Source organism: Ovis aries, chromosome 7, assembly GCF_016772045.2.
Source record: "Ovis aries strain OAR_USU_Benz2616 breed Rambouillet chromosome 7, ARS-UI_Ramb_v3.0, whole genome shotgun sequence".
Taxonomy (NCBI): domain Eukaryota; kingdom Metazoa; phylum Chordata; class Mammalia; order Artiodactyla; family Bovidae; genus Ovis; species Ovis aries.
In genome coordinates, this window is record NC_056060.1 from 69,658,724 (window position 1) to 69,681,987 (window position 23,264).

At 40.7% G+C, this 23,264-nt stretch overlaps 1 protein-coding gene across 5 annotated transcripts in view; it reads left to right on the plus strand.

Annotated features, from left to right (window-relative positions):
* The window catches only part of DAAM1 (dishevelled associated activator of morphogenesis 1), a 183,972-nt gene that overhangs the window by 128,735 nt on the left and 31,973 nt on the right, over nucleotides 1-23,264 (plus strand). For 3 of the 5 annotated variants that reach the window (XM_012181748.5, XM_042252575.1, XM_012181750.4), the window contains 13 exons: nucleotides 3,553-3,647; nucleotides 5,553-5,886; nucleotides 6,876-6,986; nucleotides 7,105-7,208; nucleotides 8,361-8,427; nucleotides 8,649-8,766; nucleotides 9,375-9,513; nucleotides 9,800-9,858; nucleotides 12,900-13,087; nucleotides 13,565-13,864; nucleotides 14,172-14,279; nucleotides 20,521-20,550; nucleotides 21,604-21,710. In XM_012181748.5, coding sequence (XP_012037138.3) covers nucleotides 3,553-3,647; nucleotides 5,553-5,886; nucleotides 6,876-6,986; nucleotides 7,105-7,208; nucleotides 8,361-8,427; nucleotides 8,649-8,766; nucleotides 9,375-9,513; nucleotides 9,800-9,858; nucleotides 12,900-13,087; nucleotides 13,565-13,864; nucleotides 14,172-14,279; nucleotides 20,521-20,550; nucleotides 21,604-21,710 — 1,760 coding nt within the window. The remainder of the gene's footprint in view (nucleotides 1-3,552; nucleotides 3,648-5,552; nucleotides 5,887-6,875; nucleotides 6,987-7,104; nucleotides 7,209-8,360; nucleotides 8,428-8,648; nucleotides 8,767-9,374; nucleotides 9,514-9,799; nucleotides 9,859-12,899; nucleotides 13,088-13,564; nucleotides 13,865-14,171; nucleotides 14,280-20,520; nucleotides 20,551-21,603; nucleotides 21,711-23,264) is intronic. The other 2 variants (XM_012181749.5, XM_060418108.1) reach the window with 1 other exon arrangement.

The window sequence follows — 23,264 nt, forward strand, 5'->3', positions numbered from 1 at the left end:
TCAGGGATAAGGGTAAAGGCATTATAACAACTGATGAAATAATCAGGCCTTAACACTTCTGCATCTATAAAGGAACAAGGAGGTCTGATGAGACCAGAAACCCTTTGCTGAGTTTTCTGTTTTTCTCACCCTATTAAGTGGCCACCGCCTCCTTAGAGGTCTTACTAACCTCTCTGGAGAATTCCTGACAACGGAAATTCTGAGACATCATCCCTGGGGACTTGGAAAGGCACATGACTCTTCCTGGTCCTTTCCTGGCTTGGCAGCTAAGCTCTCTGGCTCTGCTTTGGGAATTGTTGAAGGGGTGTTTATGCACATCTTCATCGTCCATTGTCTTCAGCACCAGCAGCGGCTGTTGCTATTTAGTGTGTGCCGTGTGACAGGCAGACTAACAGGCACTTTACATGCTGTTTTAAATCCTTACAAGCACCCTCTGCTCTAAGTGCTACTTATAGATAAGGAGTCTGAGACTCAGAAAAGTTGCCTTGCCCAAGGTCATCTCATTTGGAAGTGGTAGAGCTGGAATTTAAGCCTATCAGTCAAGCCTGTCAGCTCAAAGACTCCATTCCAGCTTGCCTCTCACTAGCTAGGTTTTTAAAATCCTTTATCACTGTGGAAATCCCACGCCCCACCTCCCAGCTTTTCTGAGGTGGGACAGGCATCTGCAGAGTCTGATAAACAGTCCAAGTTGAGAACCGCAGCACTTACTGGTCTGTGAAGCCCTTTGTGGAACAAACGCAGTTACTTTATGGAAGCCTCGTAACAAGAATTCTTTGTTCTTTAAAGGACCCCTGAGTGATCTGTTGGCTTTTAAAGAGTGAAAAACAGTTTAATAAAAGGAGAGCGTGTTCCAGAAGGGCCTGGACTTTCTTGGTGTGTGGCTTCTGTGTGCACTCTCAGGGAGCAAGGATGTGAGGTGATGAAGTTCTATGTGCTTAGCAGGTTGGCTTATTGATTTCACACCAGTGAAATGTTTCAAAAAGAAGCTTACTTCCAGACTTTCCCAGCCAGGGATGGTTTCTGTGCCTGGTTTGTACATCTCTCTCTGCCTTGCATGTTCCAGTGTAAACCTCAGCTGCTTTGACCGGAGGAGTGTCTGCTAGGACACACTCTGTCCTTTGCCCAACTCCTCAAATGAGCAGTGATTTAGTAAGTGGTTTGCGCACCCAAGGAGGCCACCACAGCCCTGTCCAGTGTATGCCAAGGTGCACCCTGGCTGTTTGGCATAGCAGTCATCTTAGGAAATGTAAGCATATCCCCCTTTTCTATGGAAAACTGCAAATTTGGACTTCTCCATAATGTGAAGCTTGAAAACTTGAGACTTCATATAAATTATTTTATTTTGAAAAGTCACTTTGGAGTATCAGGTTCATCTACATAGAATCGATTTTCTCAATACAATAAACAATCTTAGATTCAACTCTAATTGTACTACGCACAGAAAAGAGGATAATGTCTTCTGTTTTGAGAGGAAAGTAATAGTTCTTATATTGGGAAAGGAAATTCTAATTTAAATTTCTTTTCATGAAACTCCCAACTCCTCTAGGGAGAGACTTAATGTAGTCTGCCTTTATTTGGAAGTTCCCCCTTCCCTAAGATTGTTAAAAGGATAAATATGTGCATCATTATATGGTATTAATGAACCACAATAAGAAATGTATTTAGTCTTTAATTTGGGAGGTTTGGGTGACTAAGCTTAGGAACAAGAAATGATGTTCATAAAAGTCTTGATCCTGGATTGTGGATTCAAAGTGATTGCTTGAGAGTCTAAACAAATTCAGCTGTGCCACAGGAGATTAAACATACTTGGCTAGATTTGTGCTAAATTTTCCAGGATATGGGTCTCACAGAGCCATGAAGAAATCCATTGGCTCTTTGCACACACAGCCTCTTCCCCTGCCATGCTCTGGTGACAGCTGTCAGGGCACATCTCTAACAAGGGAACAGCTTTAGCAGAAATAATTCAAGTATACAAAACAAGACTTTACTGATTTTTATTTCAGTTGCTATGAATGATACTGATATATGTTTGCTTTGAGCTTTACCCTCCTAAGTGTGAAGTCAAATTTAGGTTTTGGTTAAAAGTTACTTAATGCTTGTACTGTTAACATGAAAAAATTAAGTAAAGTCACCCCTTGATGATGTGTGGTCCTAAAAGAAAGGGAGAGACTGTACCATTGAGACATATGAATAAGAGCCAAATGTTTTCTTCAATATCCCAGTCTGTTTCCCAACCATGCATTTTATCAGAATAGGTAACAGGTAAAAACACTGAGACTGGACAAGCACATGTTAAAAGTAGGAAGAAGGCAAGGGACCTGTGGTTCTGTGTCTGGAGGTACCTAGGGCCTTAAGCCTTGGGATACTTATAGTACCAGGCTTCCCTGGTGGCTCAGTGATAAAGAATTCACCTGCCAGTGCAGAAGGTGCGGGTTCAATCCCTGGGTCAGGAAGATCCCCTGGAGGAGGAAATGGCATCTCACTCCAGTATTCGTGCCTGGAGAATTCCATGGACAGAGGAGCCTGCTGGGCTACAGTCCACGGGGTTGCAAAGAATTGGACACCACTTAGTGACTCAACAACAATGACTTTTAGTACACGTAGGTGACCATGAGGTAGAAGGAATGAAAACAACTTTTTAACAAGTCTGTGAATCTTACTAGCATTCATGACTTTGTGATACCAACCGAGATCTGCATCCTAGGGTCTTCCTCTTTGAAGTGAGGTCTACAGACTGCAGCATCAGCTTCGTCAGGAGCTCAGCATCTTTGGCTTCACCTCAGATATGCCAAATCGGGACCCACATTTAGCTCCCCCAGGAAATTTGTATCCTTGTTAAAGTTTGAAAAGTACTGCTCTAGTCCTGGGTAGGAAGAGAACACACACACACACACACACACACACACACACACACACACACACACTCACTCACTCACTCACTCACTCTCTCTCTCTCTCTCTCCCCCCTGATTTCCAAATGATGTTGAATCATTTCTAAAACTTAAGCATTTACTCTGAAGGAATTGTCTATGTTTGTGTCAGTCGAATTTAATCATTCTTCTTAAAAATAATTTGATGTAACAGAAAGTGTAAAAGATTACACTGTTTGGCTGAGGAATGAGAGATAGCATGGGAAGATTACTGCCTGCCTCTGTTTGATAGTGTGATAGTATCATTTCATTGTCAGAATGTTATATTTAACTACAAGTCTAATCTTTCTATCAAGTATAAATAGTAATATCTTCATCACAGTATAGTTATAGAATAGTTAGTTATATACGTGTTTGGAAAGCTTAATCTCTACTAAGATTTCTCAACAGTTTCTTAAAACTTTATTTAAAAATTCAAAAGAACTAACTTGTAATAGAGAGAATGATTTTGTGGAATTCTTGGTGCTTTTGCTCTACCTGCTGGCTTATAGTAAACCTTAGTTATAGTCTCATTTGATTGTATTAAAAGTGATAGTAGCATGTACTCTGTGGGCTTGTTTTGCTTGTGCCATAATTAAAACATATAATTTAAAGAAGTTACTTTATAATTTTCTTTGCATAGAGAAAATCTCTGCTGGCTCTAGAGAAAGAGGAGGAGGAAGAGAGAAGTAAAACGATAGAGAGTTTGAAGACAGCACTAAGGACGAAACCAATGAGGTAATGTTTTACTAGCCAGCATGTACTGCTTGTCTCTTTTCTTTTTCTTCTTTTCTACTTTCTTCCTCTTTTCTTTTTTCCCTTCCTTTTTCTTAATTTTTCTGTAATAGCCAAACTTTTGGGGGTAGTCTTAAAATAAAACCATGTAATTAAACCATGGATGAAAGACCTTACACATTGAACATTCACTAAATTATTTTTCTTCAACTAAAAAGGATGTAGACAGGCATGAAGATGGCTAAAGGTAAAAGTGGCAGACTGACAAGTGATATAGAATGGTGCAACCACGTTAGAAAACAGCTAGACAGTTCCTCGGAATATTAAACATTATGTTGCCATATGAACCAAACAGCATTGCTCCTTCTTGATATATAGCCAAGGGAAGTAAAAATATGTCCCCTAAAACCTTATATGTGAATTTCAGCATTGTTTATAATAGCTAGAAATGGAAGCTATCCAAATTCTATCAGCTGATGAATTCATGAGTAAAATGTGATATATCTGTGTAATGGAATACTTTTCAGCCATAAAAAGTAGTGGAGTACTGATGCATCCTACAACATGGATGGGCCTTGAAAATATTTATGCAATGTGAAAGAAGCCAGACACAAAAGACCACATATTGTATAATTCCATTCACATGAAATATCCCAAAAAGGCCAATCCATAGAGACAAAAAGATAAATGGTTGCCTAGGGTTAGGGAGACAGGGAAATGTTCTTCTAGGGTTGATTAGGAAGGGGTAATGGTTTTCTTGGGGTAATTAAAATGTTCCAAAATCAGATAATGAACATGATTGTACAACCCTGTGAATATATTAAAAATCACTGAATTATAATTTTAAAAGTATGGATTTTATGGCATGTGAGTTATTGTTTAGTAAAACTGTTATAAAAGATGGATTATCATCTACTGTATGCCTCCCACACCTTTATTAACACTGTTAAGGTTTGGTAGGATATGGGGTGCTACAGGTGCGTTTCATTAGAATAAGATCTAGTTCTTGGCTAGATCTTGGTCACACGGTTGGATGAAATGACTGGAAAATAAAGATTCCCTATATTTGACTATAAAATGATAAGAAAAATCTTCTGATTTCTCAAAAGTTATATACAGTTGTATGACAGAAGTTCTCTAGCCTACCCTAACTGTTTTCCTCTGTATATGTGTTCTGAATGTTAGTGTATGCCCAAGGCTAAATAAGTTTGGAAATTTCTGGAGTAATCTAGATTTTGTTACTTTGAACTTTTCAAAAGGCTTAACCTGCAGATGTACATTGTGAATTATTCTCATTGACTGACTTTAAACAAGTGTTATAAATATAAAAATGTTAGTATATAGTAATCAAGTATTGCTTTTATTTGTTTTATATATTGGGATTCCATATAGCATGTCATACAAAAGGAGGGCTTCGCTGTGAAACCTTAGGAAAATAGATTATCATTTGGCAAGTAAATATCCTGGAGTTTAGGGATGCTTTTTGACTTTCATTGGTGTGGAGCATGGTCGAGTCAGTGGTCAATCCTTAAACGTGCCTGGAGACTGGATGCTATCCTAACACAGGATCAGCAGGTGACTTTAACCTAAGGCAGATATCTGAGTGTCTTGTTCCTCGTTTCCTATGGTTATAAGGTCTGTTAATTGGTTGTTTATATCAACTAAGATCTTTTCTAACTCAAATGGAGATTTTTTTCACACTTCTGGTTAGACCTGACCATTGGGTCTATGCCAAGGAAGAGGCCTCCAATTAAGAAGACTTCATCAATGTAAGCCTTCTGTTACTTTAGGAACTACATCTTCTTACTTTCTCCTGACCACCACCCCCCTAAACTTTTCTCTTAAGGGCTATTAAAGAATTCCAAAGAGACTTAAGTCTGATGCACTTTAACCTTCTTCTCATGACAGGTTTGTAACCAGATTCATTGACTTGGATGGCCTGTCTTGTATTCTCAACTTTCTAAAGACCATGGACTACGAGACCTCAGAGTCTCGAATACATACCTCTCTCATTGGATGTATAAAGGCGCTAATGAACAACTCTCAAGGTCGGGCTCATGTCCTGGCGCATTCTGAGAGTATTAATGTTATTGCTCAGAGTCTGAGCACAGAGAACATTAAGACGAAGGTGGCCGTGCTGGAAATCTTGGGCGCTGTGTGCCTGGTTCCCGGGGGCCACAAGAAGGTTCTGCAGGCCATGCTGCACTACCAGAAGTATGCCAGCGAGAGAACCCGCTTTCAGGTGGGTGCTGCCGTGCCACATCTTCATTCCTGCCTCATGACAAGTGCCTTTCCTGGCCTGTGGGTGGTGGGGGGGGGGGGGGGGAGGGTGCCTAACTTGAAATTTCCCCCTGTAGTGAGCATTCATATGTGGCTTCAAGTATTTCCCTCCTCTTGGGTAAAGAGTAGAATATTCTTTCTGTAGTTGGTCATATGGGGTTGTGGATTTCCAGTAGTCCTCCCCTCTTACCTGCAGTTTTACTTTCCACAGTGCTAATGACCCGTGATCAACTGCTGTTTGAAAGTGTTAAATGGAAACTTCTAGAAATAAACAATTCATAAGTTTTAAATTGTGCAGCTGTTGTGAGTAATGTGATGAAATCTCATGCCATCCTGCTCCGTCCCTTCCAGGATGTGAATCATCCGTTTGTCTAGAATACGCACAATTTATACACCACCCAGCTGTTAATGGAGGAAAAAAACAAAGTCTATATAGGAGTATATGTAGGGTTCAGTACTACCCACGGCTTCAGACATCCAATGGGGATGTTAGAACACATCCCTTGTGGAGAAGGGAAGAATGTTGCACTGAATTTAAAAATGTAGCCCTCCCTCCTTTCTACACATTATATAATACACTTTTCAATCCACTAAATGGGTGTTCTCTGAAAATTTAACAGATTACCAGTCTTGATTTAGGATCAATATAAACAGTGAAATTATGTCACCACGTTTTTTTATACTCAGAAAAAGCAAGTTAAATTAATGAAGCACAACCTTTTGTGTTAATACTTTGTATACATGTATGTATAAACATATATGATGTAAGAATTTTGAAAGTAAAGTTTTTAGGACTAATCTTAAGAAAAAAAGGTAGCTTTCTATGGATCGATGTAATTTTGACTCAACACAAGATTTTAAAAATTAATTTCTGAGTATTAAAAAATTAATAAAGTGAGTGCAAGGTAGTAACTGTTCAGTCCTTTGTTTTCACATTTGTATCCTTGGTAGACGTTAATTAATGACTTGGACAAGAGCACGGGGCGGTATCGAGATGAAGTGAGTCTTAAGACTGCCATCATGTCCTTCATTAATGCAGTGCTAAGCCAAGGCGCAGGAGTGGTAAGAGCCTTCTGTGTCACAATCTAAAACATATTATTAAAGAACAATTTAAAAAAAAACTTACAAGTACGTTCTCTAAAGAGCTTAAAAATGTGTTCCATCACCCTTCTACTTTCAGGAAAGTTTGGACTTTAGACTTCATCTTCGCTATGAATTTCTGATGTTGGGAATTCAGCCTGTAATAGATAAATTAAGGGAACATGAAAATTCAACATTAGATAGGTAAGTCACACTGTTACAACAGGAGACAGTTCATGTGTTTTCCATCTGTGTAGTGCCAGTCTGAACTACTTGTGACCTAAGGAAGTTGAACCAGAATGTTAGACCAGGTAATGACGTTTTTATTAGTAAGACTTTCTGCATGAAAGAAGCAGCGGATTGTGTAGAGAACTTAGTGCAGGTTTTGAGATTAAATGGGAATCCATATCCTAGTGCTGCTGCCTGCTTGCTATGTGTTCTGATCAAGGTACTTAATTTTTGTGAACCTTACTGTTTCTATATCTGAAGAAACAGTGATGATGATGATGACATTATCTTTAAGGGCTCTTCTGAAATATTCCTGTAAAACATGTGGAACCACATGGCATCTTTGATAGACAATCTGTGAATGTTAATATCCGCTTCCCTGTTCATTTGCTTGTCTGCAAATTTTACGATTTCTAACATACCCTACACGTTTTCAGATCTTTCCTGCTACCACTCTTCTCCCTCATTCATGCACGCCACAATGCTTCTTTGCTTAATAGTCTACGCTCATGTAGACTTGCCTCAGGGCATTTGCACTTGCTGTTTCCTCAGCATTAAAACATTGTCCCACAGATGTCCAAATTGCTTGTTTCTGTGCAGCGAGATCTTTTCCAGTTGCTGTGCTCACATTCTTTACCTTACCGCACCTCCAGTATTCTCCACTCCCTTTACCTGCATGTATATGTCTCCACAGAACTAATCATCCCCAGTATCAATAGTTAGGGGCTCAGTAAATATTTGTATGAGTAAGTGAAAGGCATGACCATTGCTTTGTAATCTTTAATTCAGTGGTCAAGCAAGTTACTTATATGGACCTATTTTTCCATGAAGAGATTCTGTGAGTAGAATCTGGACTTGGTTGCTTTTGGATTGTAAACTTTTATGAATTGTCTTCTACATGCCAGGCCTCCTAGGCTTTTAGATTTGTCTCTTGTAATGGTCTCATTTCAGATACATGATGTCTTTTTTCCTTAGCACACAGTTAAGGGAAGGCATTCTAATTCTGTTGTGATACTTCTTTTAGATATATCTCTGAAATTTAAGGAAAGGTCTTAGTATTTATGTCCTGATTCCTATGTGTTTGTGTTTAGGATGTTCTGCTTTTAGTAAATTGTCTTTGTCTTTCAGGCATTTAGATTTTTTTGAAATGCTCCGAAATGAAGATGAGCTAGAATTTGCCAAAAGATTTGAACTGGTATGTATACTTACAATTATTCTGTTTTGACTCAGCAGCTCACAAATTTCCCTGTTGTAATGTGTGTCATAGAGTTGTGTAATGTAAGAGCAAAATCTCATTTCTGTTTTGCTACCTAAGTGGCAGGATTAGGTTCTGTTTGCCTTGGATTTGCTTACCTTACCCTGTAGGAATTGAAGAACTTGAATGGTTGATTTAGATTTCTTTTTTATATGAAACAGGTTCACATAGACACAAAAAGTGCTACTCAGATGTTTGAGCTGACAAGGAAGAGGCTCACCCACAGTGAAGCTTACCCTCACTTCATGTCCATCTTACACCACTGCCTCCAAATGCCTTGTGAGTGTGTTTGTGATTTACATTGTTTGTGAATGTTGGGACATCATTCAGAGGTCTCTGTCATCTGAACAGTGGGGCTTAGGTTGGGTGCACACCAGGGTTTCCAAACCTTGGTTTTGTGACGGTTCAGTGGTAAAGAACTGGCCTACCGATGCAGGAGACACAGGTTCGATTCCTGGATCAGAAGATCCCTGAAGAGGGAAATGGCAACCCATTCCAGTATTCTTGCCTGGGAATTCTCATAGACGAGGAGCCTGGTGGGCTGCAGTCCATGGGGTCTCAGAGTCGGACATGACTTAGTGACTAAACAACAGCAGCAAAGTTGTTGCACAGTTTAAGGGGTGTTGTAAAGCTCTCAGAATAAAATGAATTATACCTCACTTTGATTTTAAAAATAAATATATGCCTTACAACACATGTAGAAGGGGATAAAAATACCTCTCAATCATGCAGATGATCAATGATCACTGAGTGTCAGATTCCAGATATTTGGGAAGGGTAGTAAACATCTGTCTGGTTCTGTGACTCTGGTGGGTGCCCCTGTTGAAAAATATTCATTAAAGTTTTGAAACCACTTGAAGTATTTCCACTGTTCTTTTCTTTTTTAGACAAGAGAAGTGGCAACACAGTTCAGTACTGGCTACTGCTAGATAGAATTATACAGCAGATAGTTATTCAGAATGACAAAGGTCAAGACCCTGACTCCACACCTTTGGAAAACTTTAATATCAAGAATGTCGTCAGGATGTAAGTTGCTTCTTTTTGCTGCCCTTGAGATAACAGCAGCAATGTAAGATATTTGTTTTATCTTACTCCAAAATAGCAGTTGGGAGAACTAAAGTGTTCTGGAGGTCAGATATGAGTTCCTATATGTATACATGTAATATATGTGTGTAACTTCTGGATTTAAAATGGGTCTCAAGCATGCTGAGGACTTGCTTTGTGTTAAACAGTTTTTGTACCTAGAGAGCACGCATTTAGCAGTCGGTCTTTTGTGCTTTTTGTAATGAATGCTCCTTTAACTATTATACAGGTTGGTTAATGAAAATGAAGTTAAGCAGTGGAAAGAACAAGCAGAAAAAATGAGAAAAGGTAAATGATGAGGTTGTGTTACTGGTTAATGGACAGCTAGCTCTCCTTACTGTATATTTTAGAAATTTGCATTGATGCTTCTTATTGACATTGGTGCATAAACAGCCTTTCCCCACCATCATGTCTTAAGGGCAGTGCCTAGTTTTTCTTGAATCAGACTATCTTAGTTGTCATGCTGATTCCTCAATATTTTATCCTTTTATTATAATCATCTGCATTTTTTTAAGCATGTGCTGTTCAGTATTCATTAATTCAGATTTTCTTAACTACCGTTCATGCCAACCTTCCTCATAACTGCTCTTTAAAGCACACTGGATTTTAAGAAATATAATAAGGGACACCCAGGGATTACCCAGAATTTTAAAAGCAAAGTTCAAGCCACTTGGTCTCAGCAGTCCAATTCTCCATTTGACCTTAATTTGGCACCAGTTATAAAAAGAGAAATCATGCAGAAAATTACTGACCATTGTAGACGTACATGTTGTGAAATGTTAACAGGCCAGCTATTGATGAGTGCCTCAATATGTCTTTGATATCAACACTTAGCATCAAGTAACTTGGGGGTCATGCCCATCACCATGACAACAACTCACAGAATGGATGGAACTTTTCTCCTCCTTCAAAATTAGCAAGTTAAAATTGGACCTTTTGAGAAAACAGTCATACTCCTGGCCACTACTCTTTCATTATGCTGGCACATTGACTTCCTTTTCCCTATCCAAGTGATGCATTCATACCTGTGACATACATAGCACTCGCCCCGATATTCAGTGTGTTGAAAAGCTAGTCCACAGATGCTAAAGCATTTCCTTTCCTCATATCGCATTTTGTCCATTGAGCAGAAAAGCAGTCTCACCACTGGTGCTGGAAAATACAGAATAGGAAGTTCTGTTTTATTATGGGTTCCTCATATGAATTCAGATTGGTCTTAAATAAGTGGGGTTGCACATACATTTTTATAAGTTAATTCCAGAAACTTCTACCGAAAGAATAGAGGCACTGGTTTATCCTAACTTGTAGGGTAAAGAGAGAGTTACAGCAGAGAAGATGGTCAATGAATGAGTGAAGTTTTGGGGATATACCCTGAAGCCTGGAGACTCAGGTGTGTGAGTTGAAGAGAGTACTTAGGACATAAGCTTGGGAGTCACTCAAGTGGCAGGAATGTCCTGAATGGCTGCCAGGTCAGGTGCTATACTGGGCTCTGGGTCTGAGTCTCAGACTGCCTGACTGGTATGTGAGTAGGCTAAGTCCTTTACTCCTCCAGTCTATCTCTGCAAAGTCAAGCTTGAACCTAATAGGGTTGTTGTGAAGATTAAATGAAAAATACAAGGACTTTAGCATAGAGCTTGGCATTTATTACTTGTCTAATGAATGGTAGAGGGCTTCCCTGATGGCTCTGTAGTAAAGCATATACTTGCAATGCAGGAGACCATCTACAATGCAAGAGACGTGGGTTTGATTTCTGGGTCAGGAAGATCCCCTGGAGAAGGAAATGACAACTAACTCCAGGGTTCTTGCCTGGGAAATTCTATGGACAAAGGAGCATGGCTGACTACTGTCCATGGCATCTGAAGACTTGGACATGACTAAGCAATTAAACCACCACCAATAAATGGTAGAAAATTTTGTAGGATTTAGGCAGTCGAGGTGGTACTAGGGGAAATGGCCGAAGTTAGTCATAGAAAAGTTCCTAAGCCCTGTCCCTGATCTATAGAATAGACTCCTGGAATGGAATCCGGGGGTTCTAAAATATTAGTTTCTCAAGTGGTTCTGAGGCTTGGTCAGATTTGTCAAAGGCTAGTGACCAGTGATAGGAAGGCAGGTCTTAAACAGTTGTCAACGACGAATGAACTGGAGATAGGAGGAGGAAAGGGAGATACAGTGGGGTAGTTTTTAGATGTTGCTGAAGAAGTCAGGGGAGCATGCATAGAGAGGTAGACGTAGGTTGACGGTTATCTTAACTCCAAGGCTGGTAAAATCCAAGGAGTTTTGTGACTTGAACCCTTCTCTGCAAACTCTGACTTTGGAGGACTCAGAAGAGAGAAAGTAAGAGACAGAGAAAGCAAGCATTTAAATGTGTTATCAAATTCAGAAACAGAGCCCAACTCTGTATAGCTCTGTCGCAGTGGGTTCTCTCTCTAGTGGGTTTATTGATAAAAATACTAGGGATTGGGACCAAGTATTTGAAATAAAAATGTGCAGCCTAAACCTCACTAGTCCTCTTTTCCAAAGAGCGTCACTCTTGTCAGTGCTAGAGTCAGCAGGTGTGCTGGCAGCATAAGCAAACATTATGCGGAATGGGATGCATTGTTCCATGATAGCAGGACTGGGGAAGTCAGTGGAACCACAGCTAAGAGCTAAAATTTTTCTTCTGTTACGTTTCTCATGCTCAGCAGGTAATCCTGCCCTGAAGGTGTTTAATGCTGAGATGATAAAATTTGCCTTCTCAAATTTTAATAGTTGTTATGCCAGAGCATATGGCACTTCAGGTCCAACGGGCCCTCAAGGGGAGTGGGAGCAGTGGCTTCACATTGGGACAAACCCTGCAACCACACTTCCTCCCAGAGCAGGATCCTCCCTTTCAGCCCCTCCACTAGTTGGACCTGAGCCAGCAAACCTAGCTAATGAACACTGGCCTTCTCTCGTTCCCATTTTTAAGTTGTGAAAAGAAGTCCTATTAATAGTCACTTTCCATAAGGTGACTAAAGGGCCATTTCTAGGACAGAATTCTGAATTAAATACCAAGCAGGCCGTGTTCACCTCCACAGATAGTTGCCCATGCTTGTGTCCCCTCTTTGACATTGTGACTGGAGGGCCTCTTCCGCCTTTTACAGATGCAGTTGATAAAAGTTGTTCATGCAAAGGCCCCTCCAAGCACGAGCACCATTGAGCCCATGAGTTGCTCCCTTCGATGGAGAAGAGGAATGATATTTGCCTAATAAAGAGCCTCCCAGTCAACCTCAGTCAATTTTCTGTTTGGAGAAAAATGCTTCAGCTTTGAGGAGTACACCATTTTCATGTCCAATTGTTTTCCTGTGTAGAGCACAATGAGTTACAACAGAAGTTGGAGAAGAAAGAGCGAGAATGTGATGCTAAGACCCAGGAGAAGGAAGAGATGATGCAGACCTTAAATAAAATGAAAGAGAAACTGGAGAAGGAGACCACCGAGCACAAGCAAGTGAAGCAGCAGGTGGCGGACCTCACGGCCCAGCTGCACGAGCTCAGCAGGGTAAGGCCCAGGCCTAGGGCCAGGTCTCCCTGGCTGGGCAGTGGCTGTGCCTCACTCCGCCCGGAGCCCCATCCTTAGGCAGTCAGCTCTGTGGGCAGGAAGACAGCCTGAACCTTCTCCTGACCCATCACAGTGGTTGTACAACCTGCTGCCTCTGCTCACCCTGCACATTAGCAGAGATGGTTGGGGGTGTTCGTTCACCAATGCAGATCCTCTCACAAGAGTAAGAAAATCATGGTAGCTTCTTAAAATGAAAACTTGTTATCATGAAAACCAAACTGGAGGATGGTACCAGTAGTGAGAGACGTAGAGCACCACGTACAAGTCCATTCAACTCAACTGCCCCTTAAAGCCCACAATCTCGGATGTGTGAATTTCCCTATAACATACATGTTAGGCAGAGTTTCAGACTCTCAGAATCGTCCAGTGAATTTACTTCTCCCATTGATCTTGCCTTTTCCTACTTTTATTTTTCAGAGGGCTGTCTGCGCTTCACTCCCCGGTGTATCCTCACCTGGAGCCCCCGGGGGACCCTTTCCTTCCTCTGTGCCAGGGTCTCTCCTCCCTCCCCCACCACCCCCACCTCTGCCAGGTGGAATGGTTCCTCCTCCGCCTCCTCCCCTCCCCCCAGGAGGCCCCCCTCCTCCCCCAGGGCCTCCTCCTTTGGGGGGAATCATGCCACCTCCTGGTGCCCCCCTGGGTCTGGCACTCAAGAAGAAGAACATTCCTCAGCCCACAAATGCCCTGAAATCCTTCAATTGGTCAAAGCTGCCTGAGGTAAGCCATTTGTTCACATTTGCCATCTAATGGACAGCATGAGCAGCCTACCGTGTTGTCCCTGACAGGAAGACAGCCTTGGCTGTCCAGTGGTTTCGTTTTCTCACACAGACTTGGGGTTCTTACTAGCTCAGATATTTAAGTGATAAAGTTTCTGAAATAAATGACATGTTATTTAAAGCCAGCTCATTCTGAGCATCTGGTAAGCGAAAAATTTAGGAGAGCAGCACTTTTAAAAAAAATAACTGCATCTGTTCTTTTTGTGTCTAACTATAAACCCCAGCACTTATTAACTTGATGTTTGCAGAACAAACTGGAAGGAACAGTGTGGACCGAAATTGACGATACAAAAGTCTTCAAAGTTCTAGATCTTGAAGACCTGGAAAGAACTTTCTCTGCTTATCAAAGACAACAGGTAAGAGCTTGTGCCCTCCAGATGCTAAAATAGTTAAGAAGTTCGTGTTCTTGTGCATGATCCCTGGGCCATCTGCCTTAACCATACTGTGATGGGCATCTTAAGTCTAGGCAGTTTGGTCTACCCTGAAATGTTCCTGCAAATAGCATAACACTTGGGGCTGCATGTGTGACTAGGTGCCTGTGTGTGTGTGTGTGTGTGTGTGTGTGTGTGTGTGTGTGTGTGTGTGTGCATGTGCATGCACGTGTGCATGTGTGTACATGTTGAAGGCATACAAGCTCCTTGTTGGAGAGAATCATACTCTGATGTGTGTCTAAACCTTGTCTCCACTGGTGGAAGGAGTCTGGATCTTCTTGTCACTTGTGCTTAGTCAAAGGGGTCGCCAGGTGAAGATATTAGTAGAAGAATCACCTAACTTGTAGTGTTACCTCCCAGTGTTCATTTCTGAAGCTGTTTTAGTTATACATATATATCTCAAGGGGTTATTATCAGATGTTGGACATCTGATATTTTTTGTTTATTTTTATTGTTTATTTTTAGGACATTTTAGTTTTCTTTTTGTTTTTTTTTTTTAACAATGTTGTGTTTTATTTCTACTGTACAGCAGAGTGACTCAGTTATGCATGTATTTATTCCTTTTCATATTCCTTTCCATTATGGTTTGCAACAGGGTATTGACTATGCTCCCTGTGCTATACAGTAGGACATTGTGATAGAGCTGTTGAGTAGAAGGAATCTTCAGAAGTCTGGGAGATGGGAAGTGACTGTAAGTTGGCAGCTTGATAGAACCTAGGGGGAAGTTTTTACTCTGTCAGGAGCGTGATCAGTTCAGAAGCGGGGCCGTGAAGGCTGAGCAACTGTGGAGATGGCAATGGGACAAGCAGGACCTGAGGCGCTTCTGAAAAGCTAGCGATGTGATGGTCGTGAGAACGTGCGATGTGATGTGGCCGAGTAGGCAGCGTCACTTCGTGAGCCCTGGTCACATCTGTGTGGTACCTCTCACTCCTCGAGAGGGCATCTTAGTAGAGTTCACAGCCAAGTGGCTTGGTGGCAAGAGTCTCAGAAAAACAAGGAAAATGTGGAGTGGGGTCTTAGTCAATGGGAGATCTGGGAAGGGGAAAAGTGAGTCCCAGAGCATAAGGAAAAAAGCTCTAAGAATGAGTAGGGGAGAGAAAGGCTGAGGAGGAGCACAGACTGCATCTTGAACAGGAAGAGGCAGAGGCCAGGCGTCTGTGCAGGGGCTTTCCTCAGGCTTTACCAGGAGGCCCTTACCTCCTGCGTGAATCACGCCCAGGGTGGAGCATCCTTAGACAAGCAGCAGACTTCCTAGTCTGCTGAGGCTTGGCCTGGTTCCCAAGAAAGAGTGTCTCAGAACAGAACTGCCAAGCCCTGAGGGAGAACAGGGACTGAGGCTGGAGAGAAACAACATCTGAGGGTTTTCTTTTTCAAAATGGCCTTTGATGAAACTAAAATTGAGAAGGAAAAGTAGTATGTCTTTTAGCTAGAATATTTTCCCTTAGGTGAGGGAACACTTCCTTGTGGTACCCTTTATGCTATTTTAATAAAGTATAAAAATGCAGGCGGTTGCCTGCCATGACCGCATGACTCCAAAACAGGAGCTCTCAACCTGGCCTCCACCAAAGTATGAAGGCGAACTTGTGCAGTGTCATACAGGCCAAATGAAGGAAAATGAAGAAAAAGAAGCTAGGACATTGTCCAGCTGAAAGCAACCTTTTCTTTCAAGGGCCAAACAAAGGATGTGTCGAGAGCTCTTGCATGGCAGGTACTTGGACCAGACTCACTGCAGAATGGTCACAACAGGCCTCTTCCGCCCTCTCACACACACACTCTCTCTCTCTGCTATCCCAGGAAGGTTTATTCTGGGCTCTTCAGGACATTTTAGCCAGTTTCCAGTAGATTCAAAAAATCTTCTGACTTCATCGTGCATTCCATTGATTCCCTACTTCAGTTTCAGTCATTAATACTGGTCCATTCTGGTTGCCTAAGATGAAGGTTTGGGAACTTAGAGAAGTAAATAAAAGGAAGAGAAAACAGCATCTATTTCAAATGATGCTATTCAAGTCTGAGCTTGTGGATCACATTTACTGTGAAGGCAGGTGGTTGAAAGACCCAAGTTTACAAGACTCATAATTAACTGCCTTTAAGCAGAAGGTGCAGAAGGATGCTGCCAAAATGCTCTGGGACAAATATGTGGACAGCTCTCAAGAGCTCCAAGAGACAGGGTTGCAGAAAGCCTAGCAACTGGGTAATTGTTTCCTAGCAACCAGTTGCTGTTTAAGTAATCAGTAGTCATGCCAGTCAGGCTAGACCAGAACATTTCAGTTGCAGTTAACACTAAGTCATAGACTGGTAAGTAGAATCATTTGTGACATTTCCAAGAGTGCTTCCCAGAGAAAATTTTCAGCACACTTGCTCAGCTGATTCAAGTTATGTTTCTCCTCTTGGTATAAGAATATGAGATGGGAATTTTTAAACCATAAATGTGTTTCCCAAGTGAAGGTAATTTCAACCATTCCATTGAATTTATTGAATGTTGAAAGACAGAAAATTGAAAGATGAAAGCAGTCTAGTTAGGAGCACACGGGATAAAGGAAACAGGGTTTCTGTCATTATGTCCCCTAATCTTGTAACTAATGGCAGAGTCAAAAACCTATGCATTTTCATTTTAATCTTGGTAATGCTCTGTATAATTGTTATCACACTGGAACTGCTCTCTTTTCTACTCCCAAATGAATACTGGGAACATTTTTTTTTTTCCTGTAATATCTTCTCTTTCTTCCTTCCAGAGTTATATAACCCTGACTAAGCTCTCAGGATTTCAGCCAGTTGTGTGACCAAGTAAATTTCTCAGAGAGGCAAAGAGTACATGAATACCATTGTCTGTGTGCATGTAACAGGAACACTACACAGAGTAAGATTTTGAAAAAAAAATTTAAGCTTCAGTTTATTATAATTTAGGTGAACACTGATTAATGGCATTTAGGAGAGATTTTGTATATATAAATGTACACACACACACGATATGCCCTGTTGATATGAGAAATATTGAGTCATTAAAAACTGAACAGATATTTATACTGTCTTTAACTCCAATTTTAAGAACAAGACCATTTCTATTCAGGATTTTTTTTTTTTCCCAGTGTGGATATCAAAGGTGTGCAGAACTGAATATGTAAGCTTATGTGCCACATAAAATGAAATTTAATAGCATGCAGTTACTTCCCTGCTCACATTCCAGAAGTTCATTTAAAAGTCAGTGTCCTAACTCTCAGAACCTCTTTTCCTCACTGAAACTGTATTACACATGATTTCTAAGCCAGCCACAAAAGACTTATTTTAACACATAATGTAGCACATGGCATATTTGCACTATTTCAGATACGTTTGAACTGTTTATCTTCGTTTTGTGGGAAATTTCATCTTGAGATGTTATAAATTCATTCTCCCTATCTATGCAGTTGGTAGAGTGAAAATAAACTGAAGTTACTACATCTAAAGGAAGACGTATTTCTGTCACAACAAATGAGCAACTGCTGTCTCCATTCCTCTTCTTCACTCTGCCTGGGGACACCCCTTCTTCATAGTTCTATTATTAGCACATAGTATTTCAAAGCCTTTTGCTCTGACAGAGAACAAAAGATAACCACTCTCCTAGGCTTAGAATCTGACTCTCCCCCTAACGTGTAATATACAAGTTGTTGGGGTCATTCTTGGGGTCCCATTTGGAATATTCCGTGGTATCTTCTGATGTATCTTATGGATGGGCAAAAAAATTTCCTTTTTTATTCTTTTTACGTTTTTTGTTATTCTGTATATCTAGTTTCTAACATTGAACAATTATATGGTTTAGGACATCGATTCAATAAGCTTGATCTTTAGCCATGGCACATGAAGGCAGAAGGTAAAAACTATAAATAGTGGTTTTTTTTAGTTCCTCAGTAGAAGGTAGAAGTTCTATAGCTGGACAACATGGTAAGAGTTCATCAAATACAGGGTTTTATTTAAATATTAGTGCATGCATTTCTCTGGAGAGGGATCCTGTAGCTTTTATCAGAATTACAAAGGGATCTCAGCCTCAGAAAGATTAAGAACCATTCATGTAAAAGTTGTCCTTGTCTATAAAATGGTGAGTCATTATTCCATGGTGAAACCCTATCTCTAGGAATTTATCAGCACTGGTTCCTGAAAATAGAAGCTCCGATTTCCTATTTATTTTCCAAATCCTAATCCCTCTACCAAAAATCATTTGGAAAAGTCAGGCATCCTGTTAGGTGGAGCCAAATGTAGACAGTCCTGTCAGGTTTGGCCCAAACCAATTAGTGAATCATTTAGTTTCAGAGAGAATATCAACTTACCTGAAATAAGCCGGGAAACAGAATTATTTTTAACATTTTCCAACTTTGTGATTTTATTTACAATGTGATGATTAAAGGACTCTTAAAAAGGGGGAATCTCAAGACCTCCAATTAGCCAAACTCTCCCATGGCATTCCTCATCCTCACCTTGCAAAAGATAAGATAAATTACTTCACTGTTAACTGTTACACTTAGTGCTGCTGCTGGTTATAAACAGGAGATCTTGACCAACTGCTTCAGCTCAACTGAGAAGCAGAGCAATAGGCAAAGACATGGACTTGATCATTTGTCTTGAAAGGTAAAATAATTGTAATGTATGACAGCTTCCAAGTGTGGAGCTCATAAATATGTGACAGGTACTATACAAAATACCGTATCTTCGTTATCACATTTAATCCTCGCAATAGTAATCCAGTTGTTTACTTCATTGTATAGATAGTGAAACTGAGCCCCAAGTCACATCCCCAGCAAATGCTAGAGGCCTGGTTCTGTAGCCCACTTCAGTAGAGTCAGAGGTCTTAATTTCTTGACATTGGGAACTTGGGGAGAATGAGTTACAGAGGGCTTCATACAAGTTTCTTCTTTGAAGGCCAGACAGGGAGAGTGGTGTATAAATCCAGCTTGCAACCTGTCTCTTTAAGAATGAAAAGTAGGGTAAGATGACCTCATGGAGTTCACTACACTAGTTTTTTCTGCTCTTGAACAGAGAAACTCCTTTTACAGGGAAAGAGTCCTGAGGAGTTTCAGGGTAAAAAACTTGACAGTTACAACAGGGACAAAATAAAACTGTGACATCAGAGGAAAGAAAGGTTTCGTGTGGTTATCAATTTATTTTTTTAAATGCCATTCCATAAGAGTAATCCCTCCTTGGATGGGTGGAGCCAGGGGAGGATACGTGTTGTTTCCCATTCGAAGAACGATGTGAAACAGCTCATCTGTGTGAAACTGGCCTTGGCAGTGCTGCCGGGACCAATGAGGCCTTCAGGAATCTGCTGAGTAAATGCTGGTTGTGCAAGTAGTTGGCCCGAAAGCTGGGTATATTTTGCACACCGAAGCTTTATTCATGCCATCATGGCAAAAATATGCAAAGAAAGCTGTGACTTTCTCATAACATGTCAACTACCTCTTCCTCTTCTTCACTCCAAATCTTTTCTATGAACTATTTTAAACAAAGACTGTTGCCCTTGTCTCATGAACAACAGTCCTGAGGCAATGGGGACAGGACCACCAATGACTCTGTAGCCCATGAATTACTTATTGTCTCTTAATTGGAAATTCTCTTTTTCCTCATACCTCCCAGAGCATGCACAGGCATTGTTTGGACTTTCAAGCTATACTGAGGGTTGGTTTTACTGACCTATGTTGTTGAACTTGTCTTTTTTCTTTTCTTCATTCTTCCTCATGACACAAGAAGACAGAAGATTATTCTATCCACTCAAAAAAAAAATTTTTGCTGGAAATAGTTTCCTCAAGTTGATGGAATTGATCCATATTTTCTGCTTCAGTTGTCATGTTAAATGCATAGAGCCCAATGGTACTTTCAAAGAGGATTGTTTTTCCTTCCCCAACTTGAACTCTTGTGGGGGTGTTTTAAGTCCTTTCGTATCTGAATTTGATTTGCCACCATTGAAAATTGTGTGTAGCACCTGCTGTCTTCTCTTTTGAACCTGAATGCTTATTAGTACCCTGCTTGTCAGTGTATCTTCAGCCAGACTCTCGTCTTCATCAACTCTCATTGCTGCTCCTGGGGCATAAATTACCTCTTACCCGGTGTCACTCATTTCCTTGACTTTCCTGTGTGTTGCTGTGATTTCTGAACTGCTTGTATCTTATTTGCTTTTTCCATGCCTCTGCCATGGCTGTAGGATTTCTTTGTGAACAGTAACTCCAAGCAGGTAAGTGAGCTAAAACCTCCACCTGGCTTAATATAACTCCTTGGTTCACTATAGCTCAAAATGTCTTGGTTTTCCTGGGTTTTTTTCTGATAGGGTAATGCAATGTCTAGTTAATTCCACATTGTGTTTCAACTCTTCACTGAATATTTAGAAGTATGCCTGAAATCTCTGCACAATATGAAATAGTTTGGTCACATGTTGCCTCTTAATATAGACTCCATATTGCCTTTGTTTCCTAAACTATTATCCAGTTCCAGAACTGTTTGGTTTCCTTATGTTTTTTAAATGTCATGATCTATTTTTTAAATTGATCCTGACCTTTCACAAAATCAGACTCGCCGTATATCAAATCAGTCTGTTTTTACCTTGATGCTCTGTTTACTCAAAAGATATTGTATGTATAATTGCCTTATGCCTCTTCCACCATAAATTATGGCCTTCCTTGCTCACACCTTTCTGTACAGCAGCAGAGTGTGCAAGTAGTGTTTTATTGTTAATTGAAGTAAATTGAACTAATGCCTTGAACTGCGCACTCCCTGTTGTCCATCAGGCTCCAGGGTAATGAAAGGTACCATCTGGGCCTGGGAGCTTCCTATTGCACATGAAGACGTTTGGGAGGTTTTATTGTTCAGCTTTCTGAGTATTCGGGATGCAAATGGTTCTGGGGTGAATGGGCCCTGCAAATGGCTGGAACGGCAGTGGCACGCCTCAGCTGAGCTTGATTCATAGTGACAGTCCTTCTGTCTGCTCTCCACTGGGATTTGGGGGACAAAAGGAGAGTAGCGCTCATTGATAATTTATGCATCTTCAACTTAGAAGCACTTTGTTCTTCCAAATAATGCTTTTTCAAATGTGGGTGGTCAGCTTTTCTTGTTATTTTCCTTTGTCAACTAGATTTTAGCCTTTGTTTCAGTCCCACCACCCCCCTTCATTCCCCTCACCATCTCAGCTGTGCGTGTGTATGTGTAAACAGCAAATATAAAGGAAAACTGTGTGTCTGAAGTCGGAATGTCCCTGTTTGACTTTGATGGATTTCTTTCCTGCTCTTTATAGAAAGAAGCAGATGCCATTGATGACACACTGGGCTCCAAACTTAAAGTCAGAGAGCTTTCGGTGATCGATGGTCGGAGAGCTCAGAATTGCAACATCCTTCTCTCGAGGTATTGTTGATATTGTCTCAACATTTCTGGTAGGACCAGCTTTTCTATCATGTGGCCCCAAACCACGTGATTGGACTCGTTCTTTTACCTGGACTCTACTGAGGGTCAGCTCTCCAAGTTTCTTCTGTCCAAGGTGAAGAGGGCTCTTAGTGTTTACTTTCCCTCATGGGATATATCAGAGTTGGGGCCTATTTTCTTGGGGTTTAATTTCCACAGATTCCTAAAGTTTAAAAAGCAGACCATCTCAAATCAATGTTTTGCTTGGTTATTCCAGTGAGCCTGTAAAATGGACTTTAATATTATTTATACTTCTTGGCTTTAGAGTTATTAATACTTTGGGCATTGAAGTAACACTCTCACAGACTCAGTACCCACCATGAAGCCTCTTTGTTTCATTTTGCTTCTTAAGTCACCCTTTTATACTTCAGATTATATTATTTCATGTTCTTTGTGAACATTTTTATGACTAAAAATATGTCAATAAACTTCAGTAAAATGCTAATTTATCCAGTTCAGCCCTGTTCAAAAGTATTTTTCATAATTGATGAACCATCATGGTCCTAGAGCTTGAAAAAAAGAAATTTGGGAGCCTGGAATCCAACTATAAATAGCTTCAGGGAATGTGTCAGCTGGTCTTGGGCATTTCAAGTAGCTTTTCTGAATCTTTTCTCTAAAAAGGACTTTCACATTAGGCAGAGATACCTAATATTAACGAGGCGAAGGAAAATGTAAAGAACCCTGAAGTTTGGGGCATTCTGTACAATCTAAGTCATATTGGTTACACTCTGGAAAGAAGGTTAAATCTGTATCGAGGCTGGTGCAAGGTGACTTCTCTTTCAGGAAGAGTGAAGATGGGAAGTAGTAGCTCTTATTTTTCACATAGTCTTAAGAGTAAATTTAACACAAAGCACTGCTGCTTGGTTTGCAGCATAGAAGCTTGATTAATAGCCAGATGTATATTACTTTAGGGAGAAAATGTTTCTTTTAGAGAAAGAGAAATTGAAGCTTGGTAGATGTATATTACTTTCGGAGAAGGCAATGGCACCCCACTCCAGTACTGTTGCCTGGAAAATCCCACGGAGGGAGGAGCCTGGTAGACTGCAAATCCATGGGTTCGCAAAGAGTCGGACACGACTGAGCGACTTCACTTTGACTTTTCACTTTCATGCACTGGAGAAGGAAATGGCAACCCACTCCAGTGTTCTTGCCTGGAGAATCCCAGGGACAGAATGGCCTGATGGGCTGCCGTCTCTGGGGTCGCACAGAGTCGGACACGACTGAAGTGACTTAGCAGCAGCAGCAGCAGCAAGACCCCCCTGAGTTTTAATACAACTAGTAAGGTAATATGAAACATCCTATTAGCTCTTACTTTTCTGCCTCTGGCTAGAAGCTGTGTAAATGGCCAGGCTCTGTGTTTATCCCCACTTGTATTCAGGAAGACACTATTGAAGATAGTTTTGAAGGTCTACATACTTTTTTTCTATAGACTGTACAATTTGTTTTGTTACAACTTCTTTTTACAAGTAACATTTTTACTTAATAGCAAAATTAAAT